This window comes from Sceloporus occidentalis, unplaced genomic scaffold (assembly GCF_023333645.1).
Source record: "Sceloporus occidentalis isolate IW3139 unplaced genomic scaffold, rSceOcc1.0.p SCAF_2, whole genome shotgun sequence".
Taxonomy (NCBI): Eukaryota; Metazoa; Chordata; class Lepidosauria; order Squamata; family Phrynosomatidae; genus Sceloporus; species Sceloporus occidentalis.
In genome coordinates, this window is record NW_028316982.1 from 60,175,225 (window position 1) to 60,193,871 (window position 18,647).

At 41.5% G+C, this 18,647-nt stretch overlaps 1 protein-coding gene across 1 annotated transcript in view; it reads left to right on the forward strand.

Annotated features, from left to right (window-relative positions):
* LOC149318433 (armadillo-like helical domain-containing protein 3) overlaps window positions 1–18,647 on the forward strand; it is a 236,313-nt gene that overhangs the window by 20,704 nt on the left and 196,962 nt on the right. The window contains exons 9-12 of the mRNA XM_089509700.1: window positions 13,010–13,066; window positions 14,085–14,128; window positions 17,217–17,277; window positions 17,460–17,506. Of these exons, the coding sequence (XP_089365826.1) occupies window positions 13,010–13,066; window positions 14,085–14,128; window positions 17,217–17,277; window positions 17,460–17,506 (209 nt within the window). The remainder of the gene's footprint in view (window positions 1–13,009; window positions 13,067–14,084; window positions 14,129–17,216; window positions 17,278–17,459; window positions 17,507–18,647) is intronic.

An 18,647-nucleotide genomic window follows, 5' to 3' on the forward strand; every position in this document is an offset into this window, starting at 1 on the left:
TTAGAATTACACTGGTAGCTCTATAGACTTTATTTATATGCAGGTGGTGAAGACACTGTTGAGCTTATAGTTTCCCAGCAGAGAGGGTCCTGTCCTCCTGTAATCTGGGTTTAGCTCCTCCTATTTGCTCCTGTAGGCAGGGACAATAAACAAAAGACCGGCCCCTATATAGGGAGGAGCTAGCCCCCCTGAACCTCAGTCTTGTTCCTGCCTAAGCTCCTAGCAGGATGTTCTCTTCGAGCCAGCAAGGTTTTTCCTTTCTACGAAAGCGGTTTGAGAGTTTTCTTGGCCTTCCCTTCTTCTCCTCTCTCCTGCCTTTCCTCCCTTTCTTGGTGGTGGCTATGGCAGAGGACCCTGAGAGCATGGGTGAAGGGCCATCCTTAACCCAGGCTTCCCTAGCTCAGGGTCTGCCAGCTCAACAGAGAGAGCTGGCTTCAGAGGGAGACCTATTGGGATGTTTGCTGTTGTTCTGCAGCTTCTTTACTACAGCCTTGGAAGCATGAAGAAGACTTAAAATGGCAAGGGCTCCCAGGATTGGAGAAAGGTCTTGGCTTTGCCAATGACTCTCCCTCTCCTCCAAAGCTACCCCACTTCATGGTGGGAGCACAGGAGATTTCTGCAAACAGCATTGCAGCACATGGGAGCTGTGGGAAGAGATGGTGAGCGGTATCCCCTCCATGTCTCTGTTTCTCCACATCACCTCTGCCCAACCTGTTTAAGGCCAGGGATCAGTGAGGAAACTGGCCAGAAGTCATGGAAACCTCCCTCCTCAGCATCTCTGCCCAGCCAGAGTTCAGAGGACAGGCCAGCCAAAGCCATGGCAAAGGATCTCTCTGCATCACCTCTGCCCAGCTTGAAATGGCCAAGGTCAGAGAGGCAAGCCAGCCAGAAGTCACAGGAGAACGTTGAGTACCAGGGGCCCTCTCTCTCTAGCCACCAAAGAACCTTTGCCAGATCTAATGCCCTCGCTCAGGGCAGGCATTGCCATGAGGCCTCTGCCATGGCCATTGCAGGCATTATGCCTAGCATAAGGTTTGGGACTCTGCCAGGAGGGCAGATGGGGGCATTAACCCTTGGTCTCCCCCTTCCTTCCCAGCTCTGGCCCCAATGGCACCCAGGACCCTAACAGGTGTGGGGGATCCTTTTGCAGACTGGGAAACACATGGTGGTGTTGCCAGGGCTCCTGCACATTCCTTTTGAATTCTTATAATGAGATGGTGTGTAAGGAGGCAGAGGATTCCTCCTCTGTGTTGCACAGACACATGGCTGTAAAGGAAGCTGTACTTGGCCCAGCAGGAGCTGAAGCTTCCAACTCTAAAATGGTCTTTTTGACTGCCACAGAGCATCCCACAAAAAGCACAAAATGGCTTCATGTCCACCCCAGAGAGAGCATGGCTTCTGCCACCCACTTCTAAACAGAGGCTGGAGGGCCATCTATCGGGAATGCTTTGATTGAGAGTTCTGCATGGCAGAATGGGGTTGGACTGGATGGCCCTTGGGATCTCTTTCAACCCAGGGATTCTTTGAGAGACCACATGGATACATATCCTCCTGTGTTCCCTCCCCAAAAATTACAACAACAAAAAGGGGTGGATATCATGGGTGGAGAGTTCCCTTCACCCCCAATTGTGTTTGGCTGCCCCAAACCATGGCACTCTTGAGAGAAAAGCTTGAGCGCTTGGCTTCTCCTTTCCATCAGAGATTATTCTTTCTCAGGACACAGACTTACCTCAGGTAAATGTAGAGCCATGTCCCACAGCAGTCCCTCTGCCCTTCCCAGCTACCTATGCAAATGGGAGGGAGTTGAGGACCAAGCTAGCTTCTATCATGCAGCCAGGTTACTATAAAGCCTGCCTGAAATTAAAAGGGCTAAGCTGTAAACCCCAGCCTGAAGTTGGGGCTGTTTTAAACATAAATAAAACAAAATGCCCTGTGAGTATCAGGGCTACACTACAGGCCATATGCAGCTATCTACCCATGATTAGCAATGGTCTTCAGTCACTGCTAACTTAAGAGCAGTTTCCTCAGTGCTTGGAATAAGCCACTGCCCAGGCAGCCTCCCTTGATGGGGCAAATAAAGGAGGGGAGAGCCTCCACATCAACAGGGCTGTGGGCTCAGATTTACAAGAGATACCGGTTAACCTTTCTGGTGTTCATTTTATTAATGTTAGCACATGAGGTTTGAGTTGTGCTGTTTCTGCTCACCCCCCTCTCCTTTTTCCAGGCCAGAGAAGATGCCTGGAAACTAATTCTTCAAGGGAGGGGCTAGCCATAAAAGCCACATGATGACTTTTCTTGCCTCCTCATGGGCCTCCATCACTGTCTCCATTAGGTCCAGAGCCCTTTTTGCCTTAGGTGGTACAGCCAAAGACATAGGATGAGCACATGGTTCTGCCTCCTTTGTGCAAACTGTTATCAGCCATAACACTTCTCATTAAGAGCATAAGCTTTAACAATACAGATTCGTTTAAATGCTAATAAACAGGGTGACTCAAGCAAGGAGAAGGTCTCTGGTCACTCAGCAGACCTCTAATGCTTACATGCATTGAGGATCTTTGGGAAAAACATCTCATATGAGGTGATAGATATATTGGATTAAGGTGACCAACCAAACTCCATTTTAGTGGCAAAAGGATTATGTTCCTGTTATAAAACACAGTGAACCTCAGTCAGCTAGCCTCAAAAGATGTGGCTCCCCTTGCCTTCCCTTCTTTCTTGGAGAGATGTCTGTTAAAGGGGGAAAAAACAACAACACAGTTTCTTCCATGAGATGGTTCTCAAAAACAAACAGACAGACTCCTCTCCATGGGGGGAGAAACTCTCCTTCCTCCATGAGTGTTTTAAAACAATATAATCAGGTTTCTCTACTAAGGGGTTGCTTCAAATCCCATTCAGACATCCTACAGAGCCCTGAGGGGTCTGCTACAAAAATCACAATTACCTCTTACCTTGTCTAGATTGTTAAATTTTAAGTAAGAATGCCTGCTGATGGGCTTGCCATTCAACTGCTGCCTGGCTTGGAAAGCCTATTGTAACAGGATCTATCATACATATGATGAATTGGGCTCGAGGCCATGAAGGTACATGCTGCTAATCTCTTTTCTTTAGTGGTCTCAGGGTGCTACAAGATTCCTTTGCATATTGTTGGGCATGCTTTGATTGTGATTTCCTGCATGGCAGGGGGTTGGACTTGATGGCCCTTGTGGTCTCATCCAACTCCATGATTCTATGATTTTATGGTTATAAGGTTAGCTGCTGTGTGGGTGAGTGTCTTATCCCTGATTGGGTTTTCATGGCATGGTCTGGTCCAAACAACACCATTGTTTACTACCTTTTGGGGCTGGAAAAACGGACTTCCTAGTGCCTATGCCTTGTTTTCTGCTAGCAAAAATGCTCAGATTTAATATACCATACAGCTCCATATAGAGACTTACACCAGCCACATGCCCACAGCTTATATATATATATATATATATATATATATATATATTCCAAAAAACAAACAAAACAAAAATACAACACAGCAAACTATGATTTTACTATTTTATATAGGAGACTCCGTTTTGAAATTTTAATTGGAGGTCAGACATTAACATTCCTCTTTCAGAGTGGGAAGTCTTAATTACTACAAATTAAATCACCTTAATATCACCTTCATTGCTATAACCAGTTGACAAGGTGATCAGTGATAGGCTGGAAGCTGCCATAGGTCCAGATTAGATCAGGTTCTATTCTGATTGATCACATAATCCACTGCTTAGGCAAGTTCTCATCAACTGCTTCAGGTTTTCAGTGGCTGACCTGCTATAGTCCATCCAAGATGACATTAAGAAGGGACTTGACCCAACATGGTTATAAGGCAGGTGTCTGCCATCACGTCGTTTCTGCTCCATACGAGAGCAGCTAGAATGGCAGCCATCCTCACATTAAGAGGCTGTTGAGGGGAGTTTTCCAACAGGGCCTGCCCACCAGACATCGTTTTTCATCTTGGGATGTGAACACGGTCTTAAAGGCTCTGACAGTTGGGCCGATCAAGTCCCTTTGGGAGGCCTTCTTCAAACACCTCTCCCTCAAGGTCATCTTCCTCACGGCCATTCCCTCCGCCAGATGGGTGTCAGAGCTGGGGCCCTGTCTGTTCGTAAAGACTTGTGTATTTTTAGGCCTGTCTCAGTGTGCCTTCGTCCAGACCCTACCTTCGTGCCTAGGGTCAACTCAGCCTTTCAGGTGTCACAGGACATTCTCCTGCCTTCATTCTGCCCCAATCCTAAGAAGGACTTGGAAAAGACCTGGCACACATTGGATGTGTGCAGAGCCCTCAAAATCTGCATCAAGAGGACTTCAACCTTAAGGTCATCTGAGATGTTCTTTTCCTTTCGCCTGGGCTCTTTGGGGTGCAAGGTACCAGTCTCGACTCTGAGTAGGTGAATAGGTCTTGTATTCAAAAGAGCTACTGAACTCTTGATCTCACTCCACCCGAGGGGTTGATGGCGCACGCAACCAGGAGTGCATCTACCTCTGCGGCCTTGACCACTAGCGCCTCCCTGTCAGATATTTGCAGGGTGGCCACATGGACGTCGCCTTCGACCTTCATAAGATATTACAAACTGGACGTGTCTCAGTCCGCAGAGGCGTCATTTAAAAGGAGGTTCCTCCAACAGATTGTGTCGGGGGCCACAGTCTCCTAGCAGCACCTCCCTCCCAGTTCGAGAGGGCTTTTGTAAATCCCAGATTACAGGAGGACAGGACCCTCTCTGCTGGGAAAAGGAACGTTGGGTACTTACTGTGACACGTTCATTTCCTGCAGAGAAGGGTCCTGGCATCCTGCCCACCCAGGTGCTGCCTGCGGCCTCCGACCCTGCCTGCCTGTTGGTGGACCTGCCTTGTTCTTCTTCTTGTTGCTGGATTGGTTTTCTGAGTTCTTGTTTGTTCTTGGACTAGTTTTTTTCTAAGGTCTTTTAGTTAACCCTTAGCTGATGTTACTAAAGTTCAGTTCCTTGATTACCTTACTAGTCGCTTGGCTTGTTATTGACTGAGGCTCAGGGGGGCTAGCTCCTCCCTATATAGGGGCCGGTCTTTTGTTTATTGTCCCTGCCTACAGGAGCAAATAGGAGGAGCTAAACCCAGATTACAGGATGCCAGGACCCTTCTCTGCAGGAAATGAACGTGTCATGGTAAGTAACCAACGTTCCTGTTTCAGTCCTTTCCCATTAAACCAGGAAGTTAGTGATCTTAAACACAGAGGTGGATGCTGTCTGTTAATTCCTAGGCTTTTGATATAAATCCATATCGAAATAATTCCATTCTTATGAACACCCTTCTTTTGGTCTCCATATGTTATATAGAGGTTCTGTACCTGTGCAGATGTTTGACAGATTCAGCACTCATTATTCATGCCTTACCTATAGCTTTGACTAGGTTCATTACCACCAGTGTATCTGGAGATATCCACACCTGGTGGAGACCACCCAATGCCAGGTTTCAGTTCTAGTGGCTTAAGTATTGATGTTTTGTCTGACGATTTGTTGCTTAAGAGATCATCATCCTGGTACAGTGGTTCACCTGACACACTGGTGCCACTTATTTCACAGTGTTTGGTTCTGACTTGTCTTTGTATCTTATTTGGCAGTCATTAATGTATCTTTCTTGACATGTGGAATGTGTATGCACTGCAACCCTTACCCAATTAAGGGATTTGTCATGGCAAGGGAGTGTCACCTCCATGTTGGTGTGCTTTTACCAGTGAGCTCTCCCAGAGCTACTGTACATGATACAGTTGGCCTGCTAACTCTCTGTGTATGACCTACACAGTCAAGTATGTGCACTTTCCCAATTTCCCCAAACCCATGTTGAGACTGACCCAGTTCAATGTTCTGTTACACTATTTCTAAAGGAGCTGAATCTTTCTAAACCCTGTCCTCATTAAAAGTGCATCTGGTCTTTCACTGATAAAATTATGCTCCTATTGGATCTAATATTTGTTCCAAGGATGGTGTGCCCATTCTGCTTTGGTCAGGATGTCACTGTACTTGTTTTCAAATTTTTGTATTGCTGGAGTCTGCTCTGCATTCAGTTGGGGATAACTGATGATAAGTAGAGATAGATGCCAAATAAAGCATGTGTATTTCTGGGGAAGGGCTAGGTCTGGATGTGTGCAGAAGGCTCACTGATGAGATGTTCTTGCTGGGCCTCCAAAAAAATGCAATGAGAAATTATTTTGTGACAGAAAAATAGTGCCTTTGTGTGAAACAAAGCTCTTTTGATCTTAGAGAGTGTCTTCAAAGCTATCCGCTCATCTCATCAAGGCCATTCTATAGAAAGGTTAGAGGCCTTGAGCACACAGAGGAATTGTAAAGATAAAAGGTTAGTTTTACTAGTATGAAGAAAGAATCTGTTTTGTTTGGCATGTCATAATAGATGACAAAGAGGAGTTTTTAAATGATTATTTTAATAATTTTAGCCCTGGTTTGAGGGAAGGGGCAGGATATAAATAAAATTACTAAATGATGGGGGAATTTTAATAATGATTAAAGAGGCAAAATTTCCAGAAATCTTGAAACCATGTGTGTGGGGGGGTCCTTTTTTCTCATTTTAGGGGTAAGACTGGAAATTTTTGTAATTTACAGATTGTAAGTCACTTTGTAATTATAGTAACATAAAATACATTTATGTATCAACTCGGGTTAGCATAAAATTATAATGTTAGATATGTTTAAAGTAGAATTTATATAGAAAATAATAGCAAATTGAATTTACTTCTTTACATTTTATTTTTGTTAAAACAGTGGTACAAGTTCTCTGCCTTCTAGCTACAAAGAATCTCTTTGGTTTTGTCAGTTCATGAGGAGCAGACCAATCTCCCCACTCATAAAAACAGAACAAGCTATCAATAAAGCAAAGATTAGTGCAAAGAACTAAGAGAAAAACTGAGAAAAAAGAACTGACAATGAAGATCAGGAATTGATATGAGATATTTACTCTTACCGGAAAGTCTGTTAGCTACATATTTTCTAGCTTTTAGAAATAACATGGAAGGAAAGACAATTTGCCTTAAATATTTCATTCATTATTCTAAAAGAAAATATCCCTTTATCTCTTTTTCAATTTTTTCAGGAAAAAAAGGCTTCAGAAAAAGAGAGGAAAAAGTTTTTTCAGGCTTTTATCTCTCTAATAATGATATACTGAGTAGTTGAATGTAGCTTTTCAGATGCATATTCATATCTTTTGATTGCAGAAAGCTGTGGCTATATTTGAATTTATGTATAATTCATAAATCAATAAAGGGGAAGCTTTTCATAGTATTTTCTCCATGAATTCAAACAAAGAAGAAATGCTTTTGTTTTCCCACTGTTCTTAAGATGCTTATGTTCTTAAGAGGAGATATTTTTACTGCAGAATCTAATAACCTACCAGTAATACTGTTATGATTGATTGGTCATGTCTTAATAGAAAATAAAATAGGTAACTGTCTTCCTTCATCTAGAGCAGGGGTCGGCAACCCCCGGCCCGCTGGCTGGATCCGGCCCGGCAAGGCTGTGGGACCGGCCCCAGCCTGGTCCTGCCGCCGATTGCCGCCGGCGCGGGGAAATCGGTGGCAGGACCTCTCGCGCGGGGCCTTTGACCTCTCCTGCGAGCGGCCTTCGGCCCCACACCCTCGAGCGTGAGGCCCATGGCGAGGGCACGGAGCCTTTGGCCTCTTGCGCAGGAGGCCCATGGTGAGGGCACGGGGCCTTTGGCCTCTCGCGTGAGCGGCCTTTGGCCCACGCCCTCGCACGAGAGGCCAAGGGCCGCTTGTGCAAGAGGCCCATGGCGAGGGGGGGCCTTTGGCCCCTCACGTGAGTGGCCTTTGGCCCCGCGCCCTTGCGTGAGAGGCCCATGGTGAGGGTGCGGGGCCTTTGGGGGGCAAGGGGGAGTAAGCGGGGGCAAGGGGGAGCAAGTGGGGGCAAGGGGAGCAAGTGGGGGCAAGGGATGGAAGGGGGAGCAAGGGGGGGCAATTGGCTATAGAAGCCTCAGAAACATGCATTTATATTAACATTTGTCAAAAAATGAGCAATTTTTTGCATGCCCTCCATTTCAAAAAAAAAAGAGTGTCCTCCATTTGATAATTTTGTCCTACATTTATCTCGGTTTATTTATTTATTTATTTTCTGGAAAAATATTTATTTATTTATTTATTGGCTTCGGCCCCCCAGTTGTCTGAGGGACAGCAACCCGGCCCCTGGGTCAAAAAGGTTGCCTACCCCTGATCTAGAAGAACAGTGTAGCATTTGCAATGATCTTGGATATTTCAGGAAATTATTTTTATGTTTTCTACCTGTTTAAGAGTATCATTTTAGAGAACACTTTTCAGCAGTGGAAAAATAATAATGAAATCTTCATCTGGCATTAGCTTCATTCTTTTGCAGTTTCTTTTTGTGACTTATTGAGCTTGTTAAGGAATGATGAAATAAATTTTTGAATTATGTTTGTTTGTTGCTAAGAAAGAGGCATCTGAACCAAAGCCTGGAACCAAAGTCTGTCAGATGCCCTGCTTGCTCTGCTAGAGATGGAGTTTCTATTAATGGTCTTTATGGATAGTTGCCTTTCATGCTTGACAAGTTAGGGAATCTGTTAAGAACAGGAAACAGAATAAGGAAATGACAAAGATCCCTGATGAAAGAAAAGATATTACTTTGTAGTCTTTTCCCTGCCAAGCTGTATTCTGTTCTACTTGGCTCCAACTCTTATTTGTTGATCTCCTTCATTGACCTGAATCCCTCCATAGTGCACTGTTACTGAACCCTGACTGTGTCTACAGTACTTAGAAGTAAGTGCTGTTCACTTCATTGGGACATTACTAGATAAACATGAAAGATGTTTGCTGCAAGGCTGCAGTATGAATGTAAAACCTGTAACCCTCCAGAAGCTGTTGGACTTTTAAATCTCATTAGCCTCAGCCATGGTCAGAAGTGGCAGAAATTGTAATCCGGCATATGGAGGACCACAAGTTATCCAACCCTCTTATCCAACCTTGTTCATTAAACTCAGTTAGATTTGCCTCTACCCTGTAGTATTCAAGACATAGGTGTGTTATGTATCTGATGAAGGAGACTTATAAAAGCTTATGCTACAAACCTCTTTCTCTCAGTCTCATGTACAAGATCCCTTTGCTTATCTCTCTATAAATATACATAGGATTGCTCTATGAGATAGATTGTCCCTGGTATTCCTATCCTGGCCTTCTGCTTTCCTCACATTTAGCTTATCCTTGTCCTTCTGTCTAAAAGGATAGTGTCTTTGTAGAAACTTACACAATACATTTATCTATAAGATGACACAACAGTCTCTGTTGTGTTTCTATCATTTTATAATGGCTCCTTTTTCATTATTTTTCTCCTTATTTCTTATAATGTTACTCCATTTAGAATTTTATTGTGATGTGAATCTGGCATTGGATTCTGGGATTTTGATCCCAGTTCTTTTTATTTTCGACATTGATACTGACACAGCCTTTTGAACTGCCTTATCACTTCAGTCCTGCATCTATTGAATTGTTCTAGTAGTAAGTTCTTGGGAATGTTAGAACATGTTTGACTTTGAGTAGGTTTTGATAATAGCCTTTGAATGTGAAGTAAAAACCTGTCTGTGTTATATATTTAGATAACAGCCGTGTTTGTTCTTGCTTTTTGAAAGATTTAGATATTTGTGTCAGCACCACTTCATATCTCACACAGGAACTAACATGGGGCTACTACAGTGGACCCTTGTTATATGGTGGGGTTTGGTTCCAAGATTCCCTGTGGATAACAAAATCCGTGGATGTTCAAGTCCCATTAAATATTATGACATAGCAAAATGGTGTCCCTTATAAAAATGGAAAATCAAGGTTTGATATTTGAAATTTATACTTTTTTTGAACATTTTCAAACTGTGGATGCTTGAATCCATGTATAAAAAATCCAGGGGCCGACTGTACCATAGACAGGACATCTTCATAGTATGTCTCATTGTGGGGTGTGTGTGTGATACAGAGAAGGGTAGAGAATAAGTCTGATTTGAAATACAGTGCACCCGTGTTTTACGTGGGCGCGCCATACTCGGCTTTGAGCATACGCTGAAAGCCGCACCGAAAGAGCCCTTCACGCGCCATGGAAGAATTAATGGGGCTCCAGCATACGCTGATTTTCCCTTACATAGAGGGATCTGGAATGGATCCCCACATAAGGGGAGTGCCCACAGTACTACTCAGTTAAGGATACAGAAAGCTGCTATACTGTTGGTCCCTCAGGCATGAAAACTACAGTATGTGTGCACTATACGCAGGCTTGCCATCTGCAGACTTGAGTTCACGTGGATGGCAAGCCCCAACAGACAAAATGATTTGGGCGCTGCAGGTACATGTGTACCGCCACATGGGAGTGCATCACCATAAGAATCCATGGGATTCTAGCATAGTCGGTTTTTCCCATACATGGGGTGGTGGTGGTCCAGAATGGATACCCTGTATATAGCAAGGGCCCACTGTATATAGTTTTAAATCAAGCACATATGGACTTCTGGGTATGGCAGTGGCCAACCGACATTCTTTTATAGGGATCAGAGAGAGAGGGGTGGTGGTGGCAGCAGCAGCAACACTATTACTGGCTTGTAAGCAAGTTCCAACTGGTGATTTAGCTCCCTGGACAAGGAGGAGAGAGAACAAGGAGATTTCCTACAAAGGTCCAAAACATCTGACCATGACTGAATTTGGGGACCAAGACACAAATTCCATCATCACATCCCACTGCCCACAAGCCTTTATGGACATTAAGTTGGGAACAGCTCTTTTTTCCTTTAACTGCCTTTGTAACAACAATGGGATTTATGGGACAAAAAGAAATGTTAGATCCAGTGGTTGTCATCAATATCTGGATGTGTGCCTTTTGTATTAATGGATTAGATCTTGATGATTACTTCTAAGAAGTTTTAAGACTGCAGACTGAAATCAGAAGTTTAATAAATTTGTGAGTAAAAAGAAAAATAAATTTATTTGTGGCAAAAGAACATAGCAGCATAGAATTATGAAGTAAACTCTTGAAGTTGGAAAAAGGTTCTAATTGATAACAGCCTCAGTAACATGAAAACGTAATTACCAGGCTGTGTCATTGCATAGTATCAGAGGGGTCATTGTAAAGAGAGAAAGGATAACTCTTTGCATGCTAAGATATGGTTTAATAGAAGAAGGCAAAGATACAACTCCAGAAAGAGGATTCTGTTTTAGTAACATGGCAAGAGATACGGCAAGAGCTTAAATTGATTATTTGTGACTTTAAGAACTATGTTGTTGTGTGCCTTCAAGTCATTTCTGACTTACAGTAACCTTAAAGCAAACCTATCATAGGGTATTCTTGGCAAGTTTTTTCAGAGGGGGGTTGCCATTGCCATCCTCTGAGGTCATCCAGTGGGTTTTTACATGATCAAGCTAGAATTCAAACCCTGGTCTCCATTGTTGTAGTTCAGTGCTCAAACTACTACACCATGCTAGCTCTAGAATGAGATTTAGACTGAATTTTGGATTAGAGGAGGAGATCGAGAATGGGGAAATGGAATTTTTAGATGAGGAAATGGAACAAGCAAAGAGTCTTAAAAGGGAAGAGCAATGAATCACTTGGATTGTGAAGACAGAGGTTTGTAGTCAGATTGAGGGGCTGTTGGAGACCAGGAGATGATCATGGAGGAGAATGCTGGCAACATCTGAAATGATGGAAAACCAGCAAGAATTGTGACGAAGGTGGTAGTGGTGGAGGGTTTGAGAAGGATGATCAGATTGAGAATGTTTTTATGGATAAATGTTTATCCCACCAACTGAAGAGATTTGGTAAAATTCCAAGGGTTAAATTTAAGTATGATAGAAAGAAATAAAGGCTGACTCTTCTAGATTTAAGATGTCATTATGGGTTTCATGTGATATTCATTTAAGATTTCAATAAAGGTTTTGTTTTCTGGTTGGTTTAATATAAAGGAACAGGTCATAAAACAAAATCTGTTGATTTAAGATATTATTTACAAAGTTTACCAATATTTTTTTACGGGTCTAGATTTCTAGAAGGGATATGAACCTGAGCAGGGGTAGATAAAGAAGTAATTAAGGAAAGTCATAGAAAATAGAAATTTAAAAGGAGGTAAAGATTTAGATTAAAAGTAGAGGATGTAATTTTTTCCCTTCATAATTGGTTGGGAGACACAGCTGATGTTAGGTCAGATATGTGGTAGAGGTATTTGCATTTGAGAGTTAATAATAAATATATATTAATAATTAATAAATTAATTCTCTGAAGATGCCAGCCACAGATGCTGGTGAAACATCAGGAATAAACTCTTCTAGAACATGGCCGCATAGCCCGAAAAACCCACAAAAACTATGGATGCCGGCCGTGAAAGCCTTCGACTTCACAATATATATATATATATATATATATATATATATTAATGTTTGATTTATTTTCTGATAGGGATTATATCTTTGTTTGTAAAAGATTTAATTTGGAGGATTAATATTTGTAAAATATAGAAAGGAGGTTGATGTTTTTTCCTGTATGAGAGAGGTATTGATGGATCTTATGATCTAATATAGTTTAATAACCCCTGAAGAGAAAATTGGAAGTCATTTCTACCTTTTCTAGTTTCTTATTTTGTTTTTCTATATTATGTATTTGCTTTTTCTTCTTCCTTATTCTTCTTTTCTCTATTTATGTAATAGATATTGTTGTTGTTCTGCTTTTATATATCTGGAAAACTTATAAAAAAATTATTAAAAATATGTTGGTTTATTTACTTATTTTTTAACAGAACTGATCATGATGGTTAAGAAGTAAAATGTGACTAGGCTAGCTGTGACTTTAGGGCCCTGGAGGGGTTCATTGGGGTGGTTATGAAGTCCCATGGTTTTAATGAAGGGCATGTGTATACCCTGGCAGGACAAGAAAGACAAGGCCGTATATAAACTCCCTTAGTCATGTTAAATTGACTCATGATTTTCCTTCTTCTGCTGCAGTCTGTGAATCCTTACATAGTGAAGCTGTCGATCATAGATGATGAGGCGACACTTAATGTAAGTACAATAAACTGTAAGTGCTGTATGAGTGTGACAGGTTACTCAGAATGCCAGGAAGACACAAAGAGGTGAATACTTTGGGGGCAAAGCAGACCGGCAGTAACCGCTGGTTTGGGGGCAGCATGGGAGCGTGGTGTTTAGTTGATGCACGCCCCGACTCCACCCCCCAAGGTGGCATCACATTACCCACCTCACCAGACGGCAGGTAGCTTTGTGGCACTCCAGCCGTGCAGTGTTCAGATGCTACATGCCCCAGGAACGCAGAAAAGCTACTGCCATGGTGGAAAGGGCAGATTTTTTCCACCCCCCAAAGGAGCAGCATTTTACTGCTTCTTTTTGGGCTGGAAGAATGCCGCATCAGGACCATGGTCCCGATCCAGTGCTCACAGGGGTGGCATCCTTTAGGGCAGTCTGGACCGGCCCTTAATTAAAATAATTCCAGAGATTTTCAAGCACTTTCATTTTTGTGATTGTGACTGCCACATACCATAGTACATGGGAAAGGAGTGAAACTTTGATGGGGGATGGACTTGATGGCTATGGGAATGGTTGAAAATAAGGCTGCCATATTTCCTTTCTTTTTCTGATCACCAAGAGGAACCATTCTAAGTCTGGAGTGATAGTTCTTATTTCCTCCAGTAGAATTAGTATTATTAAATTTATATCCCATCATTTTTCCAGATAATTTGAGAGGGTGTACACCTTTGCCATCCCAGTTTTATCCTGTCAAGTGCCCTGTAGGTTAGCTTAAGTTGAGTGAATGCATGATTGACTCAAAGTCAACCTATGAGCTTCATGTATGAACAGCAATTTGAATCTGGATTTATGGAATGAAGCTCCATGGAAATGATTGGAATCCTGCAAGAAGCCTGACCTGTAGGTTTTAGGCAAAGTTCTGTGAGCACTGTGAGTTATTTGGAGAAGAAGCTGTTGGGATCTCTACTGTGTGTTTGCTGTAATTTATGTGCTGTATAGGTAGGACTTGGAACGTTAACATTTTGTTTTGTTCTTGCAGGGAATGGGCCTTGTTGTTGCTCAGGCATTATCAGAGTACAACCGGTAAGTCAACTTAAGAAACACCCACTTTTACAGCTGCGTAATTAGTTAACTTTCTCTTTCTGAGAAAACCTGATTATCAGTCTATCATTTGCTTAGGCAGCCTAATAGCATATTAAATCTCTAGCTCTTTGTATTTCTGTTCATGTTTCTCACTTCAGATGGGTGCTTGGCTTTGCAGAACAGAAATATTACATTTACTTGGGAAAACAAAACTGAATGAATGCCAAATTGTATTAATTTTCTTCTTTCTGGATCTTGATCACCATTGCTAGAATCTTTTTGTGAACTGCCTTTTGTTATTCCTCAATGATAAAAAGCTATGTTGAGCTCCAAATATTGATTCTAACAGAAAATTCATTTGGGTTAAATCAGTTTGAAATAAATAATCGGACCATGTAGAAACTAGTGGAGTAGATCAGCCTGATGTTCCACTTCATCTAATTCTACATAACAGCTCTGATATGGGAATTACCATAGCCATTCAAAGGAAAAGTGCACAGCTTTGGACATAGAAGGATGTGTATGAAACACTGAATAGTTTCTGTTGGACAGCTTTCTGTGAGTTGCAGTACTGGAACATCCACTGGCTTCTCCTGCTGTTTCATGTATCTCCTTGATCCTTTGTGTATATAGTTATTAATTTTATTTAAATTTAGTTTATCCAGTTTTATTTAAATTTAGATCCAAGATGGTATAGTGTTACAGAGGGATGCTCAGAAACTCAAATGCATCTTTAGTAGACTAATACTGCGCTTGGTGGGTGTGGGTGAGGAACACATTTACTTTCAGGATGAGCAAAATGAGAAAAGAGAGGTCTGTTAATATTCCCATATTTCCCATGCAAAACATTACAACTTAATTCTTTCCTCCCTGCCTAATTGATCTCATTCCTATTCTTTATGCATCCCTGCAATGGGTGTTTCCATTTTAAAAGTGCATATTAAATTTAATAATGCAATTGAAATAATCTTCAGTTGGCTTCAAAGCAAGATGCTGCTTACATCAGAAGTAAACTTTAAAATGCATGATTCTTTTACAGTACTATAGTTATTTTCAGTATATTGCTTCTGCTAGCCAACATAATGCAGCTTGTTCTGTTTGGGGCTGTTATTTGTGTTGAATGTCTGGCTAGTGTGGACCAGTGGAAAGCTGTGTGGAAAATTGTCTAGTGGTCTCTCATATTTAAATGCAGTCTTCCTAGAGCAGCTGGTTAAGGTACAATCTGTTGTCTGTTAGTGTTATTGTACATCAAGGATAGGAATTGTGGCCTCTATATGTTATTGGACAGCGACTTGTGGCGGCCCTAGCTAGATTAACAAATAATGAATAATACAGGGAGTTGTGGTTTTAACAACATTGGATGGGCTTTATGATTCTCATCTTTGATGTGGAATTAGTGTTCTAAGAATCACTATTTTGGAGGCACTGATAATGCTGTGGCATGCTTTTTAAAAAGACAGTTTTTCTTGGAGAATTATCACATCTTGCCTTGTATTAAGATGTCTTTGCTGTTGTCTCAGAGTTGGGGATAGGGCATCTCTGGCCTTTGGGCCTGATATCCCTCAGGTCCCCAACTCTCTCCCTGACCTATGCCCCCTTCCAGCGTAGCTAGTGATGGCAACTTGTGACCCTCTAAATATTGTTGGACTTTAATATTCATCATCCCTAATACTCCATGGTGAGGGTTGATGGAAGTATTAGTCTAAACATCTGATTTTAGTCTAAACATTACCTGCTCATTGTGATCTAGGCCATGCTCATCTTTTCCAACTTCTTTCATCACTTCTGTTGAGCACCCTTCACATGATGGCAGTTCTGTGTATCTTCCCAACAATGGTGGGGAGAGAAGAGTGAGCAGCATGCTTTTTGAGGCATTGTGGTTGAAGTGTTTCCCAGTTACTCAGCGGTGTCCAGAACAGTTTTTCTATTTCTAAATATTCACAAAAGCTACTGAGGGATGTCATATGTTTCTGGAACTACACAAGCTCTTGAATCCTGCTGAGAAGATGCCCCACTCACCCTTTTCTTCTCTTTGTTGTTAGTGCTGTTAAGAGGTACTGCTCAGTGACATCTAAATGGCAGATCAGGGAGGGTGCTTGTTCGGGGTGGTGATTTGGGAAGTGGGATTGGGCAACAGTCCATTGAAGTAAGGTGACTACTGTGACTGGAGAAACACAAGGAGTGCAGTGACAGAATGGGGTGGGAGGAAGCAGGAGATAGAGAGAGAAAACATGAGGTGACAGAACCGAAGGTATGGTGATGTGTGTGAACTGCTTATGCATGTAACCTGTGACCCTTGGCCCTACCTGCTATTGAATTCCAGCCCTTGGAAGTTTATCCACAAGGGAACCTGGTCCTTGAACTAAAAATGTTCCCCACACTTGCTCTAAATCTTCAAACACATTGAGATATTAGTTATTGGTCTTAAATAATAATAATAATAATAATAATAATAATAATAATAGAGTTTATTTATATTTCCCGCCTCTCCAAAGATTGAGGTGGGATTACAACAGTAAAATAATACGAGGTAATACAAATGGTACAAAATATTAATACAATCAATAAAACACTAATATTGAATTTACCAATTCCTATTAGTACTCTAATAATAATAGATGAGGCCAGTAAAGCTGCTGGTAAATGCATTGCTCCTGATTGTGTTGTAACTTCAAATGTACACATATTTCTGGAGAAATGACTAATGGACCAGTTGTAAGATTTGAGGCCTTGCATCATGAGAGTTTAAAGCTGATTTTTAAAAGGAGAAATGTAGTACTTTACTCACACATTACATGGAGACTCTGCTGTGTGTGTGTTTGTGACAGAGCTATGCAACAAAATGCCAGAAATTTTCAGGCTATTACATTACTCCATAAATAAATAAATAACAAGAATAGATATATTTTGGGGATGTAATCTAAGGCAATTTTTGTGTGAATTAGTTCAGTTCCTTTAAAAAAATATCTTCCTTGATATCTTCTTGGGTGCTTCTTTGAAAGTAAAAGTTTGGTCAAATAACTCATTGTGTAACCATGTTACATAGTTCTGTAGTATCATGATTTTATCTGTTGTCATCCTTGTTCAGACAGTACAGAGACAAGGAGGAAGAGCACCAGAGTGGGTTTTTCTCTGCCTTGACCAACATGGTAAGAATTGTGTCTTGTTGGATAACGTTTGCCTCATTAAGGACCCAGTCCAAATGTTGTGAATGGTGATATGAAATGATCCTTAGAAATGTTCAGTGTTTATTTTGAGAGTTGTGAGCCAGTGTCTCTTGCAGGAAGATCTCAGTAGATTCTAATGTGTGCAAAACCTCTTCTTTCCATAGGTGGGCAGCATGTTCATAGCTGATGCTGATGAAAAAATCTCAGTCCAGTAAGTACATTAATTAAATGACAATTTACCACCCTGATTTAGAAGTTGTTCCTTGCTTGGAACTTTTAATTTTAGTTTGATTTTAATTTTTAAAATGTAAAACAAGAGAAGATTAACAACAGCTCAGCAGCCAGGATTGTAGGTCCACTTAGTCTGGTACATAGTCGAGTTAACAGATGCTGCAGTTGCCTTCTGAATTTGTAGATTTTAGAACAGTTATATTCTTATGCATTTTTAAGGGAATACAAGTAGAAGAAGCAAGTTAGAAGAACTGTCACAGCATTTGGGTATCATTGTTCCAGGCCACACAGTTTGTTTACCTCTGATGGCCGCATCAGAAACTTCACCACATTTAAATTTACAAGAAACAAACAAAATTCTTGACAGAGCAGTTGGGACATTACCCACTGTAATTCTGAAGAGCTGAAGGCAGTGAAAGAGTTGGACTGATGGCTAGAATTCAAATGACAATAAATTCCCTGTAACCGCACCCAGACCTACAGAAGAGCCCTTTTACAGATAGTCTGTAGCAGGAGTGATGGCAAAGAAATTTTACTGTGACATTGCTATTACATTTGCTTGGAGTCAGCCAGTGGAGCTACTTAAACTTATTAACAGTCCTTGGTAGAGACCTGGGAGAACACAGCATGGGGTGTTCAGAAACCTACTGTGAGATGTTTGTCTTACATTTTGTGGATAAAATTGCTTACATTCATGCTGACTGGGATACCATGGATTCAACATAGGTACAGATTGATGAGGCTAGGGCATTGGCTTGTCATCTTATTATGGATGTGCTACTGCTTGTGCAACCTATCATTGTAGACAAGCTACTTGGAGGGCTGAAATACAGTGCGTCATTAGTGTTGCCAGTTTTTAGCTGAAGCAAATTATTCTGGGTTGCTTGTTCTTAATTTTAAAACGAGTGAGCTTCTTAAAGGACTGGGTCTGCCTAATTGTTTAAGAATACTATTGCTTTTTTATCCAATCTGTGGTTTTTAATGGAATTTCATACTGGTGCCTGCTTTTATTATATTTTCTGTTTCCATTTATTGCTCCTTCTTAATTGTGTACAGAGAAGGTTGTGTGTGTGTGTGTGTGTGTGTGTGTGTGTGAAAGAAGGAGAGAGAGATATTAGGGA